We start from the raw sequence: 19,595 nt of genomic DNA, 5'->3' as shown, positions 1-19,595 counted from the left end.
CAATTTGGTACTACAACCCAAAGGGCACCTCTTAGTGAAAGAAAGGGCACCTCTGACTTTTATTTAAGACTGTGCCAAAGCAAACGGGAATGATGCAATTGGTCAGTGAACTTTAAATGAAGACAGCCAGTTTTAATAATTCGAGCCTCAAATTCCCATAATTCTTAGTAACCTAACACTTCCTTGAATTGCTCGGGTAATTGCTTAAACTCTTTCAGTTTGCTTTTGTGGTTTCAGCTGTAATGGTCTGGATCTGATGCCATCTGTAAGCCTGGAGTGTTAGTCATGCATTAGAATCACTCATGTTTCTTTCACAGGTCACTACAGGCCAGTAGAAAAGCAATGCCTCTAGTCAAAACAGCAAGGCTTATTTGTATACAGTGGATGCCTGTCCTTGCTCCAAAATAGATTAGATACATCTGTCCCTACTAAGCCACCTGCTTCTCTCTATTGATGAGAGGGGATAATTCAGAAAGAAAACTATCTTTTAAACAAGCACAGTTGTATTCACATGCAACTACAGAGTGATATTTGATTCTTCAGAGCTGACAGACCTTTATAGAAGCATCCTGGATCCATGGTGCATTCATACTGAAATCCTGTGGCCCAGCAGAGAGAGATTGGAAAGTAACTTCTTGTCAAATCCATCTTTGGAAACGAAGATGTCTTTGGCATGTCTATATCCACATCTGAGTTAGTTCACCCAGAGCAGTTCGTGAATGTTAATGGCAGGGTTGAAGGGGGGAAAGGCACCACCCTCAGGACAAGGGAGGGAAAACCATGTGTTGTCATAACTCTTGACAAAAAGATTAGGCAATTCCACTTTATACAAGGTTCCTATTTTTATTTATTTATTTATGATAGTCACAGAGAGATAGAGAGAGAGGCAGAGACACAGGCAGAGGGAGAAGCAGGCTCCATGCACCGGGAGCCTGACGCGGGATTCGATCCCGGGTCTCCAGGATCGCGCCCTGGGCCAAAGGCAGGCGCCAAACCGCTGCGCCACCCAGGGATCCCTATACAAGATTCCTAACCTTATCAACATCCACAATAGAAGTAAGAATAACAAATATAATTGAAGTAATTACCTCGTGAGAGAATAAGAGGACAGCTGAACCACATTTTTGTTTCTGCGAAGAAGCATAAAACACTCAATGCTAGTTCGAATGAACATACCTAAGCAAGAGTTTTGCTTATATAAGGCTTGATTTTATGTAATAAAAACATTTTTGTTATGAATATTTTTTCCCTCAAAGTCATAATGATTATAAAAGCAAAATTTGCATCTTCAATCATAACAGTTAATTCTCATTAGAAGTGAGAAGTTAAACAAGATGTGTTGAAAGTAGATAGAATAAATTGGGAACATCAGTAGCCTCCCAGTAAATGGATTTTGTTCAGTTCCTGCTTGAATGTGATCATGTGCAGCAATGTCAGTACCCTTCTTAATGCTTGTTCCTTTAAATCTAACAATATTTTTAGATTTTTAAATTCTTTGTTACTTTCTCTAAATTGACTTTCTACCTGACCAGTTGAATTTCGACTGTACCAAGAAAAAAATACCATTGAAAGATTTTAATTAGAAGTCATCAGTAGATAGACCAATAGATAATCTGTAAAAATGAGATGCATTCTAGGACTAACAAAGAAATAAAACACTGGAAACTTCAAATAGTATTAGTAGCTGTGTAATTGAATATTTCTAAAATACAACTTTCAAAAGAAATTGATAGTAAATTATAAAATTAAGCTATGTTTTCTGCATTAATAGAGATAAATGAATTCCAATTACCTCCAATATAATTAGTATGACTGGATTTCACTGTACAATTATTCAACAAGCAATGGAGTGAGTACAAGCAAATAACACATGATGCAACCACAAAATCGAATTCTAAGTGTTTACTGGTAAATCTATTATTTAAGAATAAAAACAGGTCCGTTTTGCCCCAGAAGATCTTTTCTAAAATAAGGGTCACATACTGGCATTCCAGGGATGAAACCTAGCTGTAGAAAGATGGGTGTTTGTTTGTTTGTGAGTACTTTGTTGCCATTGGTCTGTGCTCACAGATTGGGCAAGTCACATAAAAACTCAGACTTTTTGGGATCCCTGGGTGGCACAGCGGTTTGGCGCCTGCCTTTGGCCCAGGGCGCGATCCTGGGGACCCGGTATTGAGTCCCACGTCGGGCTCCCGGTGCATGGAGCCTGCTTCTCCCTCTGCCTGTGTCTCTGCCTCTCTCTCTCTCTCTCTGTGACTATCATAAATAAATTTTAAAAATTAAAAAAAACTCAGACTTTTCATTTTTTACAAAAAACTGGAGATTTAGAAGTGGGACATTATGGCAGTGGTCATTTGGAGCCTATAAACTTCTCGGGCACATGCTTTTCAGCTTGTCAGTCTCCTTCAGTTCAACCACAGTTTCCTGTGCACCTCAAGGAGTAGATGCTGGCCCAGTGTGCAGTTCTGCCCCCTGGTACCTCTCACTGTGGGCAGAACAAAAGGCCGATGAGGATACTTTTAACAATTCCAGGACTTCTGAATGGGGAAAGCTGCTACAGAGATTTCTTCCAAAGGTAGCTGAGGAGGGAGATCAGTTGGAGGTAGATTTAAATAAGATGAATCAAGTCAGGCATTAAAAAATGAGAACTCCACACTTGAAACTAATATAACATAGAGCATCAACTATACTCAAACAAAAATAAAGAAATCAAAATGTTAAGTCTGTGTACTGAAAAAATCAGTGTATTAAAGAATATATTATAGTTTCCAATAAGAAAATAAAAAACACAAGAAAAACCTTCTCTCAATATGTACAGAGCTCATTTAACTGACTCTTTTTGACAATTTATTTTTAAGGTAGTTGCTAAGCAAAATGCATAAATATAGTCACCCAAATTTAAGCCCATCCTTCTTTCCATGCATATACAGTCACAAAATAATTAGCAAGACATACAACTAAGTATAAAAGAAAAATGAAGTGAGGCAACTCCCCAAAATTTTAGAAAGGGAATGTGAAAACAGCAAACAAAAAGGTGTTCCTTTAATTTTTTTTTGTAAAGAAATTCCAGAAACCCTTGCCCTTTATTTGACTTTATATTTTGATAAATTTTAGTTTAGTTTTGTAATGAAGATTAAGGGAAACAGTTGTGATGGTATGAGAAATGTTTGCTATTGAGTCAAAACATTGTCTTTTTTCCCCTTCAGCTAAAAATTCCTCTTGCAACATGTATTCAGAGTTTGAGTGTGGAAATGGAGAGTGTATTGACTATCAGCTCACCTGTGATGGCACACCTCACTGTAAGGATAAGTCAGACGAGAAACTGCTCTACTGTGGTAAGTGTCTGATATGTGATGCATGTTCACTTCAGAGAGAAGTTTGTAATTATTTTCATAATTTTTGGTTTGATTGTCTCCATTTCATTTATACATATGATTTCCTTAATGTCTCTCATTAACATGTGGCTATAAGGCAATTAATTGAGTTTGGCTTTGTGTTCTTGTTCAAATGGGACTTCTTACGTCCTATTTGATACCTACCATAGTCAGTGAAGAATTTCCTCATAGCCTTCCACCTACAAAGTACAAGTTTAGATGCCACAGGGGCCTTTCTTTTAAGCTGTCTAGTTATTCATCATGTAGTGATAGGTTTTAGGCTTACATTCTTAAAAATGGAAGGCAGAAATATTAGTTATTGGTACATACTGTAAGTTTACTCGGCAGCAAAGGTCGACCAGCATGTTGTTGAATTGATATCAAAGTGTTGTCCCTATTCTTGTCTCCAGGATTGGCTCAGGGTTAGTGTCTTTCGGTACAAAGGATGATTGCATTAGCCATCCTCCCCATCAAGGGTGGAATTCCTCCAGCTGTGTCTCTGTAGGTGGCACCAAGTGATGGTCAACCTTTCACTCTTTCTTGGGAGTAGAGATTAGCTTTTTGAACCCAGTAGGCAATTGATATTTGCCTTCATTACAACAATATTTCACCTGGAAACTTCTGTGTGTGTAATCATTGATAGTTACTGTAGAACTGTTCCGGATTTTTTCTAAATTGGTATGATTTATTTCTGCGCTATAATATTAGAGTATTGGCATTGTATGCTCTGTAAAATTCAGGAATCTGTATCTGGAATTGCTGTATCTGGTGTCTGATTTTCTCCTTTGTTCTATTATCTGGATAATAATTATACTTAAATAATCAAAGAGTAGTTAAAATAAGAGGAAGGTAGAGTTTGGGAAATTTGCAGGCAGTTCTCTCATTCTTTTATGTTGCAGAATCACACACTCTCAGTTAAAATGATAGATGTAATTTGCCCATGATTGATCTGTAACTAAAATTTTAATGAATTTACCTCAAATGACATATTCATTTCAATGAATGGCTATACCCTATACTCTGTAAAAATCTTGAGGCATATAAAAATAGAAAAATAATCAGCTTGCAAATTTGCATTTATTATGAATTGTCTTGAGAATATATTTCACATTATTTTTACATTCTGAGAATAAGGTAATATTCATGTGAGCAGGGGTTGGCAACCTTATCTGCCTTTATCTGCGAAGGGTTAGCTAGTTAAGGGTTTTAGGTTTTGTGGACCAAAAGTGCTATCTGTGAAATATCCTCTATTTAAAAAATAATTTTTAGAACTATTTTAAAATATACAATCCATTCTTAGCATCAGAGCTATACAAAAACAGGCTGCATTTGTTCCTGTGAGCTACAGTTTGACAATCCTAGGTGTCGATTCTAGACTTTAGAATCACACCTGAGGTTAAATCTTTGTTTCAAAACCTACTAGTGTATGACTAGTATGAGCAAGGGTACTTCCTTATATTTCAGCTTCTCCCTACAAAACAAACCTAGTTTGAATATTAGTTTAGAGCACTGAATAAACAAATGTATGTTTACATTTGCTCGGTATAGAGCCTGGCACAAAATTAATGTTCAGTAAATGGCAGCTATTATTACTGTAAGTGGTACCTTTTGCCTGAAATTGGAAAATGTCAGGAGACTCTCTTTAAGGTAAACAGAATTTAGAAGGCAATTATTCTCCTTAGGAATTCTGGTAGACATTTTTAGATGATTTGTAAGAGAAATTTATGGGTATTTAGGTAATTCTCTGATTCACTTATTCAGAAATAAGTGAATAAGTGAATAAGTGTTTTGCTACTATTTTGTCTTCTTGTAAAAGCCTTATGAGATGTAAAGGAGATAGGAAATAGGTGTTGAGAGTGTCTTATGATTCTTGAGGTACAGACTTACTTCTTGAGAGTTGAATATATATGCTTTTTTTCTGTGCTGACACAAATATCAGAAAGAATAATATGGGTATAGTATCTCCAAGTATGAATCACTGAAGTTAAAGCACTTAGTCTAAAAAGGTCTTTAATGAATTAATTACTTTAATGCATGAATATTCTAATCCAGAGTTTTGATACTGCACAGCACACTTTTTTTAAATAGATCCACAATCCATTCTGAAATAAGAACTCATCTGTTATTTTCTTTTTTCTGTAAAATATCTCATAAGACCTCCAAATATGTTTCTACTTTTCTTTATAAGAAAACAGAAGCTGTCGAAGAGGTTTCAGGCCTTGCTACAATCGTCGTTGCATTCCTCACAGCAAGTTATGTGATGGTGAAAATGACTGTGGCGACAACTCTGATGAACTGGACTGTAAAGGTAAATGTATGTGGCATCAGCTGAGGAATATTCTTATGCTAAGTGTCTCCTGAACTTTTCCATAGTGTGTTCCTGAGAGTACAGTGGTTTCTACCCTTTTGGTATGTGGCCCCTGCTGATAGAGATGGACCACACTTCGGTAAATATCTTCAAAAGGGAGTTATTAGAGTTCATTGAAAATTATGACTATATTCTCTATTCTGGTTTCTATTCCTTTGCTCACCTCAAAACTCTTGTCATTTCTCATCTCTTCAGTTCTACTGCATTATTTATTGTACATTTGTACCGGAATGTGTACTACTGAATGTACTGCTCCAAAAAATGCTCTCCTTTACTTATCAATTCTCTGTTTTTTCACATGACCTCATCATTTTCCTAGCAGTTGGACAATAAACCTTGGTGTTATCCTTGATTCTTCTTTCTACCATATTTTATCACCCATCTATCCATATATCAATAAATCATCCAATTCTTTGAAATATCTTCCCTTTTAATCTGCCTTAAGCCTGGATTAACATAGTAGTCCTTTAACTAGTCTCCCTGTCTCTACTCTTTAGTTAATTCCAGGGTTGTTAGTCATGCTATGACGTTTTATTGAATGTGTTTTCAGAGTGCTTACTGGGACCAATCAGCAAGCCAGATGATCTAGGACAGAATCTCAGCCCCAACAAGACACTGTCTTTGGGTAAAATATTATCCAATCTATGCCTTAGTTTCCCAAGCTGTAGGAAAAGAGGCAATAATTCAATGAGTATATTAATATTAAATAAACTCAGAACAGAATTTGGCATATAGCAAATGCTATGTAAGCATTCACTTGTTTTTTTAATCATGGCCCTGATAAAGATTCACAAATGGAGTCTTGGTGTATAGAGAATAGCAAACAAGTGTTTTAGTCTGACATTTAAGGCCTCTTAAAACCTGGATCCAACAGATTTTTCTAAATCAATTTCCCTTTAAAAATCTTCATTCATTGAACAAATTTCATTGAGTAAAATGCATTAAAGACAGACATAAAATTAATAAGTTATATTAATGAGTTCAAACTCCAAATGAAGACAGTTATTTAAAGATATGAAGGTGTATATCAGATGTAATGATTGCACATATAAAACTATAAGTTTTTTTTGGGGGGGAGTTGGAATAAAGTATAAATAAGGTAGAATTATCAAAATAGAAGGTAATTCCAAGTATAAATACTAATATTGAAAGCTGCAAATAATTTGATATGGTTAGAGCCAAATGGCATATTGACAAGTGGTTTGAAAAAAAAATAAGTCAAGTCAGAGAGAGGAACCAGTACTTGATGTTGTTTTTTGATACTGTTTTAAGGAGCATGAACTTCACCTTGTAGTCACTAAAGAGTCACTGAAGGTTTAAAGGAAACCCAATACAATCTAATTTACATTTCAAAAAAAGGGGGGGGTACTGTTTGTGCAAATAAAAACTATAATGCTGAGATGAGAAAGATAAAACAGGAGGCTATCAGAGCAGCTAAATCTAAGAATAAAAAGTAGAGAGACAGATACACAACAGAATTTTTAAAGGTGGTATAATAGGCCATCCTGGGTAATAAACAGAGAAAACATAGACATAGAAAGAATTGACAAGTTTCATGAACTGTTTTCTTCCCTGTTTTAAAACTATTTGTTTTTCATTATTTTTTAAATTTACATTGGTGGGTTTGTTCATGTGGGCTCAGGGATAAGATAATAAAGATGGTTTGCATTCTGAGAGTGGAGCACCTGTAGGCATTCAGATAGAACTGCTCCAAAGACATTTAGGTAGATACAGATCTGGAGCTCAGTTAGTAGATTAAAATAGGAGTGTTGAGTTTGGACTTACTACAGAGAGAAAGCTCAGAGGATGTATAGAGTACTAGTCGTTGTAGGAGAGTACATTAGAATTACCTATTGAAATAAAAAAAAAAAGACACTAATAATATAAAAAAGGAGAAATTGACCAAAGGAGTAATGGAAAGATCTTCATGAGAAATGTATTGTTATTATTTTTTTTAATCAGTTAGCATTTTAAGGTGTTAAGGGAAGGCAAGAGGGCAGGTATAGGTAAGGCAGTCATTGAACCTGGCAAATAGGAGATAATCTCTTGGTTACCTTCATGCAAGTCAATTCAGTGGAATGGTAAAGAAAAGCCAAATCTCCCTGGGATCGTGCAGAAAATGGATGGTGAAGGAGTAAATAAAGTAAAACTTTGTTTAGAAAACATTGATGATAAAGGAAAGATGTGAAGTACAGATGCTATGAGAAGGTGATGCAAAGTTGTGTTAGAGAACAGAATGTGTACAGATCAATTTGTAGCTAGAAAAGTTTGGTTTGGAAGTTACTCCACATCTTAGACTAAGACATTGGCCAAACACTTGAGTAGCTCACTAGCTAAGGTTGACACTGTAGTGTAGGAAGAGCCAGATACTTTTGCAGATTAAATCAGCTGTTATTTCATATTATCTATAAAAGATTAAAAATGATAAAATATAGTAAGCTACAGGGAATAAGTGGAGGGAAATGAAGTATTTGGAAGAAAGGAGGAAAGCAAACTAGAAGTTAGAACCCCCCCAAAGGGCATTTTTTTTGTCAGTTATTTGCAAGCAGGAAAAGAGAATATAATGAAGATGTTATAGGATAACTAGGATAGACGTTATAGGAAACTAGGATAAAGATAAGAATATCAAGCTAGAATGTGAAGGAATGGAACAAAAGATACAGAGAGCAGATTTTAAAACAAAGGTCATAAGAGGGACCATGGAAAGCTAATACGTTACAGTGGATTTTCTTGAAAAAATGAAAAAAAAATTCAAAGGTGATAAATAAATTAGTGAATTTGGGTTCATGAAATATAGCACCCACTACCTGGTAGGTGTATATTAAATTCTTATGTGGTAAGTGAAGAAATAAGTTTTCCAAAAAATACAGATAGGTTTTATCCTGCCTAACATCATCAATATGCTGCTGAATAACAATAAAAATAACTCAAAATGTTATTTCCCCTTTCGTAGGCTAAACTCTTGATTTCTGGGTTATAGCTAGCTCAGCCAGCTCCTTGGGCAATAACTACTGCATCTGTGAATCAAGTTTCTGTTAAAACTTTTATTTTGTTGTAAGAATAGTGTAAAACTAATAGCAATTGGATACCTTAAAAACAGCAGCAACAACAAAATGTATGCCTTGAAATTCTTCCCGCAGAATGTAGGACATTTAAACTAACAGTGTGTGTGGAAACTCAAACATACACCATATTACTTACTAGAAATTAGTAGATTTAAGTGGACTCTCTCTTTTAGGAGAAACAAACAGGTAGCTTTTTAGATGAGAGATTACTTATTACAGTTATATCTTTTGGATTTGAGTTTTCTCACAAATTTGTTCACATGGTGTCCTTGTCAGTCACATTTCACATCCTAAGGGAGAGATTTCTCTGGGTCCATATCCTATAAGCCAGTTTATCTTATAAATCAGTAATTCAGATGTGTATCCATGCAGCAAATGGAACCTTACAGTATCTAAAAGATGATGAAGTTTGAAAAGAAGGACGGAAGGGCTCGAAGATAATGGAAAAGGAGTTTTCTTTCCAAGTCTTTTCTTCCAGATACTCCTTCTCTGTTTCTATCATCCATACAACATGTACATGCAGTCCTTTGTTGTATATATGTGTGCAGACACACACACACAAACCACTTATTACTGTTTAATGTAAATAAAGACGCGAAGAATTCAAATTAGTACAATAGAAAGTCAATATATACAAAAGAGTTTGATAGGCTATGGAGAGAGACTACAGTGGCATCATCTGTAAATTATTTGAAGTACTATTGCACTTTTATTTCTTTAGTTTAGATGTTCATAATAATATTAATATATTAATCATATATAATTAGTTCATAATATATCAATATATTAATAGTAATATATTAATTAGTTTAGATGTTCATAATAATACCATATTAATTATATGATTAATAATATAATATGAATATATTAATATTAATATGTTATTGTTATCATTATTATTCCACAAGGCAGAGTGGAAATGGATGTTACAAGGAATCAGTTTTGGTTTCTTCTCCATTTGAGGGAAAGCACAACCCTAAAGCCTTGTAAATCTTTTATAACTGCCCTGAGAGTTTTAGACCCCAGGCAATCTGGCGGGGTGGGAGCAGAGGGGGGATAACTTGAAGAGTTCTTCAGAAAGTTTGTCACCCTGGTTTCCTCTTCCAGTGTGTGTGAGAGATTGAGTGAATAGGTTTAGGAGAGCACATAATATCCCTCCTTCTCTCCCTATTGAGATGTTTCTAATTACTCCCCTTGGGAAGTATCTGAACTTGCCGGGATCACTTGGACACCTTTAGGAGAACTGGAAAGCTAAGTAGTTCTAAGGCTACCTGATAGAGAGGAAACTGGTCTTAGTTTTTTGTATTTTTTTTCATAAGTTCAGAGCAAAACTTTGAAGATTCCACAAACAATAAGCAAAAGAAAAGAATAAGCATGCCTATAGATGAAATCATCATTCCTTCTGGGTTTGCATACCCTTAGAGCCTAAGCAGTAAATAAAATAAAAGATGTGGCTTGAGAGTAAACAAATGAGACATGACAGCAAATTTAATGCTTGCTTCTTAGCCTCTTTCTTTCTTTCTTTCTCTCTTTCTTTCTTTCTTTCTTTCTTTCTCTCTTTCTTCTTTATTTCTTCTTTCTTCTTTCTTTCTCTTTCCATGTCAGCTGCCCTGTGCTGCCTCTGGGCAGGGAATTTGGAAGAGAAAACATTGATTTAAGTTATTTATAAGAAATGTCCTAAAATCACAAAATCCATGTTTTACCTTTCCTATCTCATTAATCTTTTTACTGACATGGAATCAAGAAAGTGGATGCAAGAAAAATTAAGAAAGTATGTGAGGTAAAGAATGGTTTTACTTTCTCTTTTACTGCTGCTTTGATCCACAGTCCCTGTCAGATCTTCCTTTGTAGTATCTTATTGCTATTCCTGGGGTGGCTCTGGTATGTTTTCACTCACATTTTGTGGGCTTACTTTTTCTTTTGGACTATCTGGAGGGAAAAGTCTTGTATTTCTCACTTGGATTATCTTTATTAGGACTACATTATTTTCTTTTCTCTCTTTTTCAGACTTTTAGCCTGAGGAAAAATTGTCAGAAAGCTTTCATATTCACTTGACAAATTAGAGATTCCAACATATTTCTCCCTCAAAAATCACCCTAAGGGTGAAACAAATTTCAATACTTGACTGACCAAAACAAAGTGAGGAAGAAATATAGTTGAAGGAACATAGAGGAAGAGGTTTTGGTAAAAGAGGTATTTGTTTACCTATTTAATACAGTTCCTGCATTCCCATGGATTTCTCCTATCTCCCTTTCCTTCCGTGCTTCTAAATGCTGGAGATGTTAATCCTCACAACCATCTTGTCGCTGCTACATATGCAATTTTGCAACCTCTTAGTATGTCCCATTGTAATGTGACTTAGCATTCTATTTAACCCTCTGGTGGGTTCCATACTCTATATCAAGTCACAGACTCTGTGAAGAGAGGATTTGAAGTAAAGAACAGTCTTCCTATTTGCATCTTGCATGTATTCTAATAGGCCTTCCCGTCCTTCTCACCAAGATTCATTAGCCCTATTTTTAATTGGAAAATGGTAGAAAAACACATCCTGCAAATATTACACTCTCTACTCAGTCCTCCTGAGCCCCTACTTCATTCTTACCCCACGTTCTTCTTTTAAATGCAAATCTTAACTTCCCTTTCCACCTTCACAGTTAGAGTTTCTTTTCATCTACTCAGAATTCCTTTCCTTTCTTTCTTCTTCTCAGAATTCCATCAAAAACTGAGTTCCACTTGCTACATATCTCTACTCCTCTCACAAGGCATTCTTTACGTTTACTTCCACCTGAGGGCCCCAGTACAGCCTTTGAAACACCATTACTGTAATATTGCGGGATCTCCAGCCCTCATAACTATGTGAGATGCTATCCTCATGTTCATGGGGGTCATGATTCGCCTCTTCATCCTTTCTGCCACCAATCCCCACTCAGATGGACTCCCTGCAATGTACACAGAAGATTCTCTGTGGCAGTTTGGGGAGAGATAGAGATGATGTAATGAGTTGTGACTGTCCCCATTGGGATCATTCTGGTATTCTTAAATTCTAACTGTAAGTGTAAGATAGAAACTCAAGGGAGATAAATCTTTGTAGACTCTCTAGGAACATTACCATGGTCTAGAATATTGTTTCACAGGAGAAATGAATCCTATCTTCTAAATAAAAGGATTATAAGGAGTCTTTAGGAGCACAATGTCTTAATAGGGGATTGCTAATAGATGGCAAAGTAAGAAACAAAATGTAAATGCTTGCCATGATTATTTTCTATGGTATGTCTTTCATTTACTGTTTCTATTGAAAAAATATTGAATGTAAAATGTAATAGAAAGGTATATGGAAGAGATTTTGCTTTTTTAGACATAAAAGAAGAGTATCTTTTTTTTCATGTTTGGAACAGTGTATTTATCTCTAGTCATAATAGCATTATATGTTTTATAAGATAAGATGTTATTTTTAATGAAGAAAACACTGAAGCAATTATAATTGCAAATTGTAAATAAAACATTTATTCTAATCATCATTTAAGCACAAATAAGGATACAATTGCAAGATACAATTAAATATAATAAGAGCAGTGCATTATGAAATACAAATGACATACACACCCTTGAGTAAAATTTGCATATTTTAAGGTAGCATTTTAACCATTTACAATTGATATAATTTCTATTTATAATTAAATAAGGTCTTTAAAATATCAACACTAGTAAAAGTGGCATAATCAAAGAGCCCTTCAGGTTGTACATTTACATAATCAACCTGTGGAAATTTGAATTTGGAATAAAAATCTCACCTAAGCTAATCTAATGTACATAGCATGTCATGCACCTGTTCACAACATATTGCTGGAAACCATTATATGGTAATGAATGTGTGAGCAAAGTAGAAAGGAATATATGATTAAGCATAAGCTATTCTGTATAAGGTATATATAATGACAGTAGCATATTGAAACTGATTTTCATCTAAGCATAGCAGGGGATCGTAAAGTCATACTTTCTAACAATAGAGACAAGTCATACCACATTTATGTTTCTTTCATGAGGCATTCATCTTTCCTATACCAAATGTTAGTGATATGGCCATATAAAGGAGGATAACATAGCATGGAAGGCTTTCTACATTGCTGAGCTATTTCCTCTGAGTAATAAAGCAAATGTTCAGTGGTTTCTCCATCTCAGTCTCTTTCTCTCACTGTCTGTCTGGCTCTTTTTATCAAAGCAGGGAATGTTCCACTTCTTTGCAACCAGATTGGGATTTCCTTGTACTTCCTCTAGACATTTGCTTAGTGTTATAGCCTTGTACTTTTGAAGTTGGAAGGAAAAAGAATTTTCAGCAACATTTGATTTTTTTTGTATGCTGGCTTGGTGTTGGACCGATACTGTCATGGGAACAAGGCACAATCCTTGCTTTCTCATGAAGCTTACAACTTAGTGCGGGAGCAGATACACAAACAGGCAATTGCAATGAACTATTGTAGGTACCACAACAGAGGAAAGAATATGGTACTAGGGAAGATATATGAGGCATCTAACCCAAGCTTGGGGGTGGAACTGGGAGCCATGGATCAAGTTTGACTTCCCAAAGTTAAAGCAAAATAAAACAAAATTATATAAATTAGTTAAAATTTAGATCTTGCTCAACTTACACTACAGTTAGGTCCCAATAAACCCATAATAAGTTGAAAATATTGTAAGTTGAAAATGCACTTATTAACCTAACCTACCAAATGTCTTAGCTTAGCCTAGCCTATTTTAAATGTACTCAGAACAAATTACATTAGGCTATAGTCAGGCAAAATCATCTAACACAAAGCCTATACTAAAGTATTGCATATATTATGCAATTTAGTGACTACTCTACTGAGAGTGAAAAACAGGATGGTGTCTGGGTAAAGAATGGTTGTAAGTGTATTCATTGTTTACCCTCGTGGTCACACAGCTTACTGGGAGCTGTGGCTCACTGGTGCTGCACAGCATCAAGAAAGAGTATCTTATTGCATATCTCTAAGCCAGAAAAAGATCAAAATTCAAAATCCGAAGTACTGAAAGCTTAATGGCTTTCCCACTACAACAAAGTCGAAAAATCGTGCAGAACCGTGGTAAGTTGGGGACCATCTGTACTCAAGATGTTAGAGCAAGGAGTCACTTTTGTCTCATCTATCCATTTATTTATATACCTGTTTTTCCAGTTTCAACCTGTGCCGCTGTTGAGTTCCGTTGTGCAGATGGAACATGCATTCCAAGATCAGCACGGTGCAACCAGAACATAGATTGTGCAGATGCTTCAGATGAAAAGAACTGCAGTAAGATATTCCATTACCTTTTGTTTGTTCATCCCTGGGTACCTTTGGCATTCCGTCTAACACTGCCCAATGTTTCACTGAACCTTGTCCAGCGTTGATATGTAATTAACCCCTGTTGTGTAGGATAATTGCGTTTCTATTTCTTCAAATGAGGTTAACTTTTCTTGTTTCTGTGACCTGCATAGAAGGCTCCTAATCTTTGCAGATGAGGTGTTTTTCATTTTTCTATTTGCCTCCTTGTAGATAACACAGATTGTACACATTTCTATAAACTTGGAGTGAAAACCACAGGGTTTATAAGATGTAATTCGACCTCACTGTGTGTCCTGCCAAGCTGGATATGTGATGGTTCTAACGACTGTGGGGACTACTCAGATGAATTAAAATGCCCAGGTAATTCTAGAAAGAAAGAAAAAAAAACTTACCTTGAGATTTAGAGGCTCATTGTATAAAATAAACTTATTAAATATGTCCAGTGGTTAGGATTAAAATTTAAATGATGTAGAGTAAATTACAAGGGATCATCCTGTTCCAAACATGCCCCTTGATCTTTTTTAATGAGTTATGAAATGATACTCAAGAAATCTGTTCTGTATTTGGATCGATTTCCTTTTAAGGTTCAGTTCATGATTAATCCTCTTAAAGTTGATGATTAAGTCTTTCTTAAAATATGTGATCTCTAAAATTGCCAGGGAGGTATTACATAGTGAGAAAAAACTATGCATACACTAAAGGGAAAGAGAAACATTTCTTACCACTAGCTTTACTCAATGCCATACAGCTTGTATTTGCCATGTTAGACTGTTTGATGAAGTTTACACAATCTTCCGACATAGTAGTACGGGGTAATAGCAATTATCACTTAGTCAGGGCCAGAAAGGCATATTTATATCTGACTTTTAACCATCTTTACATACATAAATTCTAAAAGTGTCATTTGTATTCTTAGCAGAATGTTTTCCATTAAAAAGTCATGATCCTGTTCTTTTGAATTATTTCAGAAAACAAATGAAAAAAAAAAAAAAGAAAAGAAAATAAGAGTGTTAAATTACTGTAACTGGAAGTAGATATGATTTGTAGGAAACTATTAAATGTGTCCTCATACTATATTTCTTTCTCCTTATCCTGCTGCTTCACTCACTTTTTCCATGTTTAGTTGACATATAATAATTTTTTGAAATATTTAATAAACTACATTCGTAGATATTCTATACAGCGGCATAAACACGTGCACACAATCTACTGTGAAAAACCTATATTTTTAAATCATAATCTATCACCTAATTGGGCAACAGCAGATTCCTTTTATTTATTTTTTGTTTTCGTGCTCAACAGTGTGTAACATTCTATGATACCATTTTTGTCCCTTCTAGATTTGGAAGGCTAGCTGCATTGTAGAAGGAGTTCAAGAACTTTTCTGGCTTTATGAAGAATTTTTATATGCACTGGGGACTGTGGCTCACCACAAGTCTTCCACATTATATTTCTAATTAAATAAAATATTTTAAAAGAAATATAGTAGCATTGATTTAGACTCCTGGAGCCTGGGTGTCTAGATTCTTAATCCATTGTTCTTTCTACAACAATTATGTACCTCACAGTAGCTGTAGTTAATTTTAAAAATTAATATGAAGGCAACATATAATGGATACCCATTAAACTTACATATATATAAAAACTTATTATATATCACATATAATATATTATATTAATATAATATATTATACATAATATAACATGACTGTGGTCTTTATATATTTTTAATATTAATAAATTATTTTAAAGTTAACTTTTAAATAAATAACTTTTAATTTATTATTTAGTTAAATTATTATTTAGTTAAATTATACTATTAACTAAATTAACTATTAGTTAATTATAGTTATATAATTAACTAATAGTTATATAATAGTAATTATACTATTAACTATTAACTAAATTATTATTTAGGTAAATTATACTGTTAAATATAGTTAATAAATTATTAATTTATTAATTTAGTTATTTAAAATAACTTTTAAATAAAGAATTGTGATTATAATAAAGAAGAAAGGGGAGCTCATGTAGACTAATAAGACAGGTAGATAGACAGAAAGCCAGTAGTGGGTCAGTCTAAATACCTTAGTTTGTATTGAGGCTAGTCCTAAGAAAAAGTAAGACATAAATCACAGGACTTTTGGGTTTAGTGGTGAATTTTGTCAAAAATTTTACTTTCATCTTTAATCTACAAAGTTGACAGTTGAAAAGATATAATGAAATAATTATCTTAATACAGCTACAATGGATTATTGTTGTGTGATTATTACAGTGTGAATGGATTATTATAGTGTGATATATATACTATAAAATTTGCTTCCAAATTGGCTCTGGACCAGTCTAAAACTATGTAAAGCTGATGGTGCAAGGGAACTGATGACATTCAGTTGAGAAAAATCTAATATTTTATATGTAGCCTTAGAAGTCAGAATAATACAAAACTATACAATCTAAAAAATATATATATAATAATTTTACATACAAATACATATGATTCTCATGATATTTCTCATGGTTAACAGTTCTAGAGATTCTAAGTTCTCTTTCTTTTTAAAATAAAGAATGCTTGTATAAACCTTGTCAAAGCATGCTCAGATTATAGGACAGTAGGAGCATCATGCCCACACTTTCTCAGTAAAAATCCATTAATCTTTTTATGTTATTTATTTTTATGAATATAGAATTACAGGCATTTTCCACCAAAGATGCTTCTTTGGCCTTAGGCTCATTCACTTTATAATTACCTCAGTTATTTTATTTAATTTATCTTAATGTGAATCCACATTATTTGGATTTAACACGTTTTTTCATTAGTATCTTCCTTCAGATCCAGGATCCAATCCTAGATCGGATTTGATTATCATGTCTTCCTTGTCTCCTCTGGTCTGTGCTGGGTTTTTTGTTGTTTTTTGTTTGTTTGTTTGTTTTAGCTTTTCCTTGGTTTTCATGACCTTGACCCTCTTGAAGAGACCATCTTGGCTCTTTTTTTAATTCAAGTATTCTTATTTATATCTTCCGTTAAGGAATATTACTGTTTTATCATCTACCTATATTGCGGAAGTCTAAGATTAATTCAAATTTTTTGACATTACATTTTGTATTTTATCACAGTTCAAAACAAACACAAATGTGAAGAAAATTATTTTGGTTGTCCTAGTGGAAGATGCATTTTGAATACCTGGATATGTGATGGTCAGAAAGATTGTGAGGATGGACTTGATGAATTCCACTGTGGTGAGACATTATATGTTATTCTATATGTCATATTATTATTTATATGCCAGTGTTTTATTACATAGGGCTTTTATATAAAACATTACTAATTAATTTTAACAATTATCATTTTTATTAGATAATACAAAAATGAACATAGAGCAGAAGAACTTAAAATGAGGAATAAGTCTCCTGCCCCAGACTTTTCTTTCAACTTTTCCTGCTTTTGTTAGTGGTTACCTTCATCGGTCTAAATGATGTACCTTTATTTTCGGACCTATTAACTTAAAATGTTAACATATTTACTTTCTGCAATGAAAAATAAGGATTTAGCTCCCTACTTACTATTGACTAAAATTATTCTAAATGTTTCTATTAATTACATGTTTAGCTTTAAATAGTACTTAAACTTGTATTTCCTCAAACTCTCGTCTTTCACCACCTGCCTCCTAATTTCTGTGTGTGTGTGTACATTCATTTTACTTGGCAAGGCAAGACAGATTTTTAAAATTTATTTTATAGAATTTATGGATTTTGTAATTTCTAGGACAAAGAAATTTCCTATAGGGAAAGAAAGCATATATTCACTATTTTCATTTAACACAAATAACATACACTATGGTGAATAGACAAAATAGAAGAAAAGATTAAAAATGGATCCTCTATGAAATGTCAAACTCCTCTAAAAGTAAATGTCATCTTGAAATATGAAGGTGCATTTTGTTTGATTAAGATGCTATATATCTTTACATTAGAGTCAGATTGTGAACAGGATTAACAGAGAACTTTACAAATAGTTTATGTAGATTCATAGTATCTGGACAGGAAGCCATTAGATGGTTGTATTTTCTTTAGTTTCATTTTTTCCAGTCTTTAGTTTTTCTAAACTTCTCTCTTTTATAAGTTATCTAAGTGAATATTTTAAATTAAGATACAAGGGTTTAAAGTAGTCTATAGCATCAAAATCTAAATGTTTATTTTTATTACAATTTACATTTGGAATAGTTGAATTTGGAAAGATTTGATTTTTGGATCTTGTCTGGTGATGCTGAGGGGAGGGATAGGCTGAGGGTGGAGGAGAACAAACATAAACCTCACCTTGGAATTAAATAGAATACATTATTATAAATGAATAATTTGGTAATAAAACAAAAGCCACCTTACCAATCATTTTGGATTATTATTAGTCAGACTTTAGTGTCCTCAAAAGAAGTAAAAATATCTAAGTGTTTAGTATGTATGGATGTGAAACTGGTGACTTGTCATCAAGCTAAAACCTCTTTAGTCACCCCATCATTAAAAACAAATATATATGCTGGTGAATATATCATATTGTAATTTTTCCTATGACACATTTTTTTTCTCTATTTCTCCAAAAAGCAATTAGAAATTAGAAGGAATGACTAAACCACACTTGGAATATTTGTTTTATATCTGTGCACCAGATGTTGTGTTTTTTGTGTTGGTTTGCTTTGTTTTTAAATGACACCCTGGAATATATTTAGGGGAGAGTGGCTAGCGTAATGAGCAGCTCAAAGTCAAACCCTGTGAAAATTCTGTGGGAGAAAAAATGTTGCATAACCTGGCCACTGAGAGGGAATACACAGGCTGTTGTCAAAATTTCATAGAGCTGTCATAGGCTAAGAAGAATTTGGCTTGTTGTATCATAGGACAATTTATTTTAGCAGAGTCTAAGGAAGGACTTTCTCATTGTCAGATCTGTCCAAAGACAGTCTCAAATTATATTTTTTTTCTTTTTCATCTAAAACAAACATTTTTGTTTGTTTTCTAGATTCTTCTTGTTCTTGGAACCAATTTGCTTGTTCTGCACAAAAATGTATATCTAAACATTGGATCTGTGATGGAGAGGATGATTGCGGGGATGGATTAGATGAAAGTGATAGCATTTGCGGTGAGTTGTTTCTTTTGTGTTCTCAAGTTTGAGGCATATGATATATATGCACTAGTATTTTAGATCATATATAAAACTCTGTTTTCTACTGTGTTAAATTTAGCATTGCATTTCTATCTAGCTGGATTTATGATTTTAATGACAACCTATTATTCTATTTTTTATATACACAGTTATTCAATTTTTAGAATTTTTTCTGAATATTCACACAATGAATGTATTTGTTAATTTTACTTTTTTAGTCTTCAAATTCTTCTTTAGCCTAGATCTGAATGACTGGGATTACTTGCATCAAATGATCAAACATTTTTTATAGCCTTTGAT

At 33.8% G+C, this 19,595-nt stretch overlaps 1 protein-coding gene across 1 annotated transcript in view; it reads left to right on the top strand.

Moving 5' to 3' along the window:
• Window positions 1-19,595, top strand: part of LOC112912588 (low-density lipoprotein receptor-related protein 1B-like) — a 332,717-nt gene that overhangs the window by 62,078 nt on the left and 251,044 nt on the right. The window contains exons 6-11 of the mRNA XM_072745200.1: window positions 3,207-3,335; window positions 5,563-5,682; window positions 13,997-14,110; window positions 14,354-14,503; window positions 17,258-17,380; window positions 19,152-19,271. Of these exons, the coding sequence (XP_072601301.1) occupies window positions 3,207-3,335; window positions 5,563-5,682; window positions 13,997-14,110; window positions 14,354-14,503; window positions 17,258-17,380; window positions 19,152-19,271 (756 nt within the window). The remainder of the gene's footprint in view (window positions 1-3,206; window positions 3,336-5,562; window positions 5,683-13,996; window positions 14,111-14,353; window positions 14,504-17,257; window positions 17,381-19,151; window positions 19,272-19,595) is intronic.

The sequence above is a fragment of the Vulpes vulpes genome, unplaced genomic scaffold (genome assembly GCF_048418805.1).
Source record: "Vulpes vulpes isolate BD-2025 unplaced genomic scaffold, VulVul3 Bu000000631, whole genome shotgun sequence".
Lineage (NCBI taxonomy): Eukaryota > Metazoa > Chordata > Mammalia > Carnivora > Canidae > Vulpes > Vulpes vulpes.
This window is presented reverse-complemented; position numbering and strand designations above follow the sequence as displayed.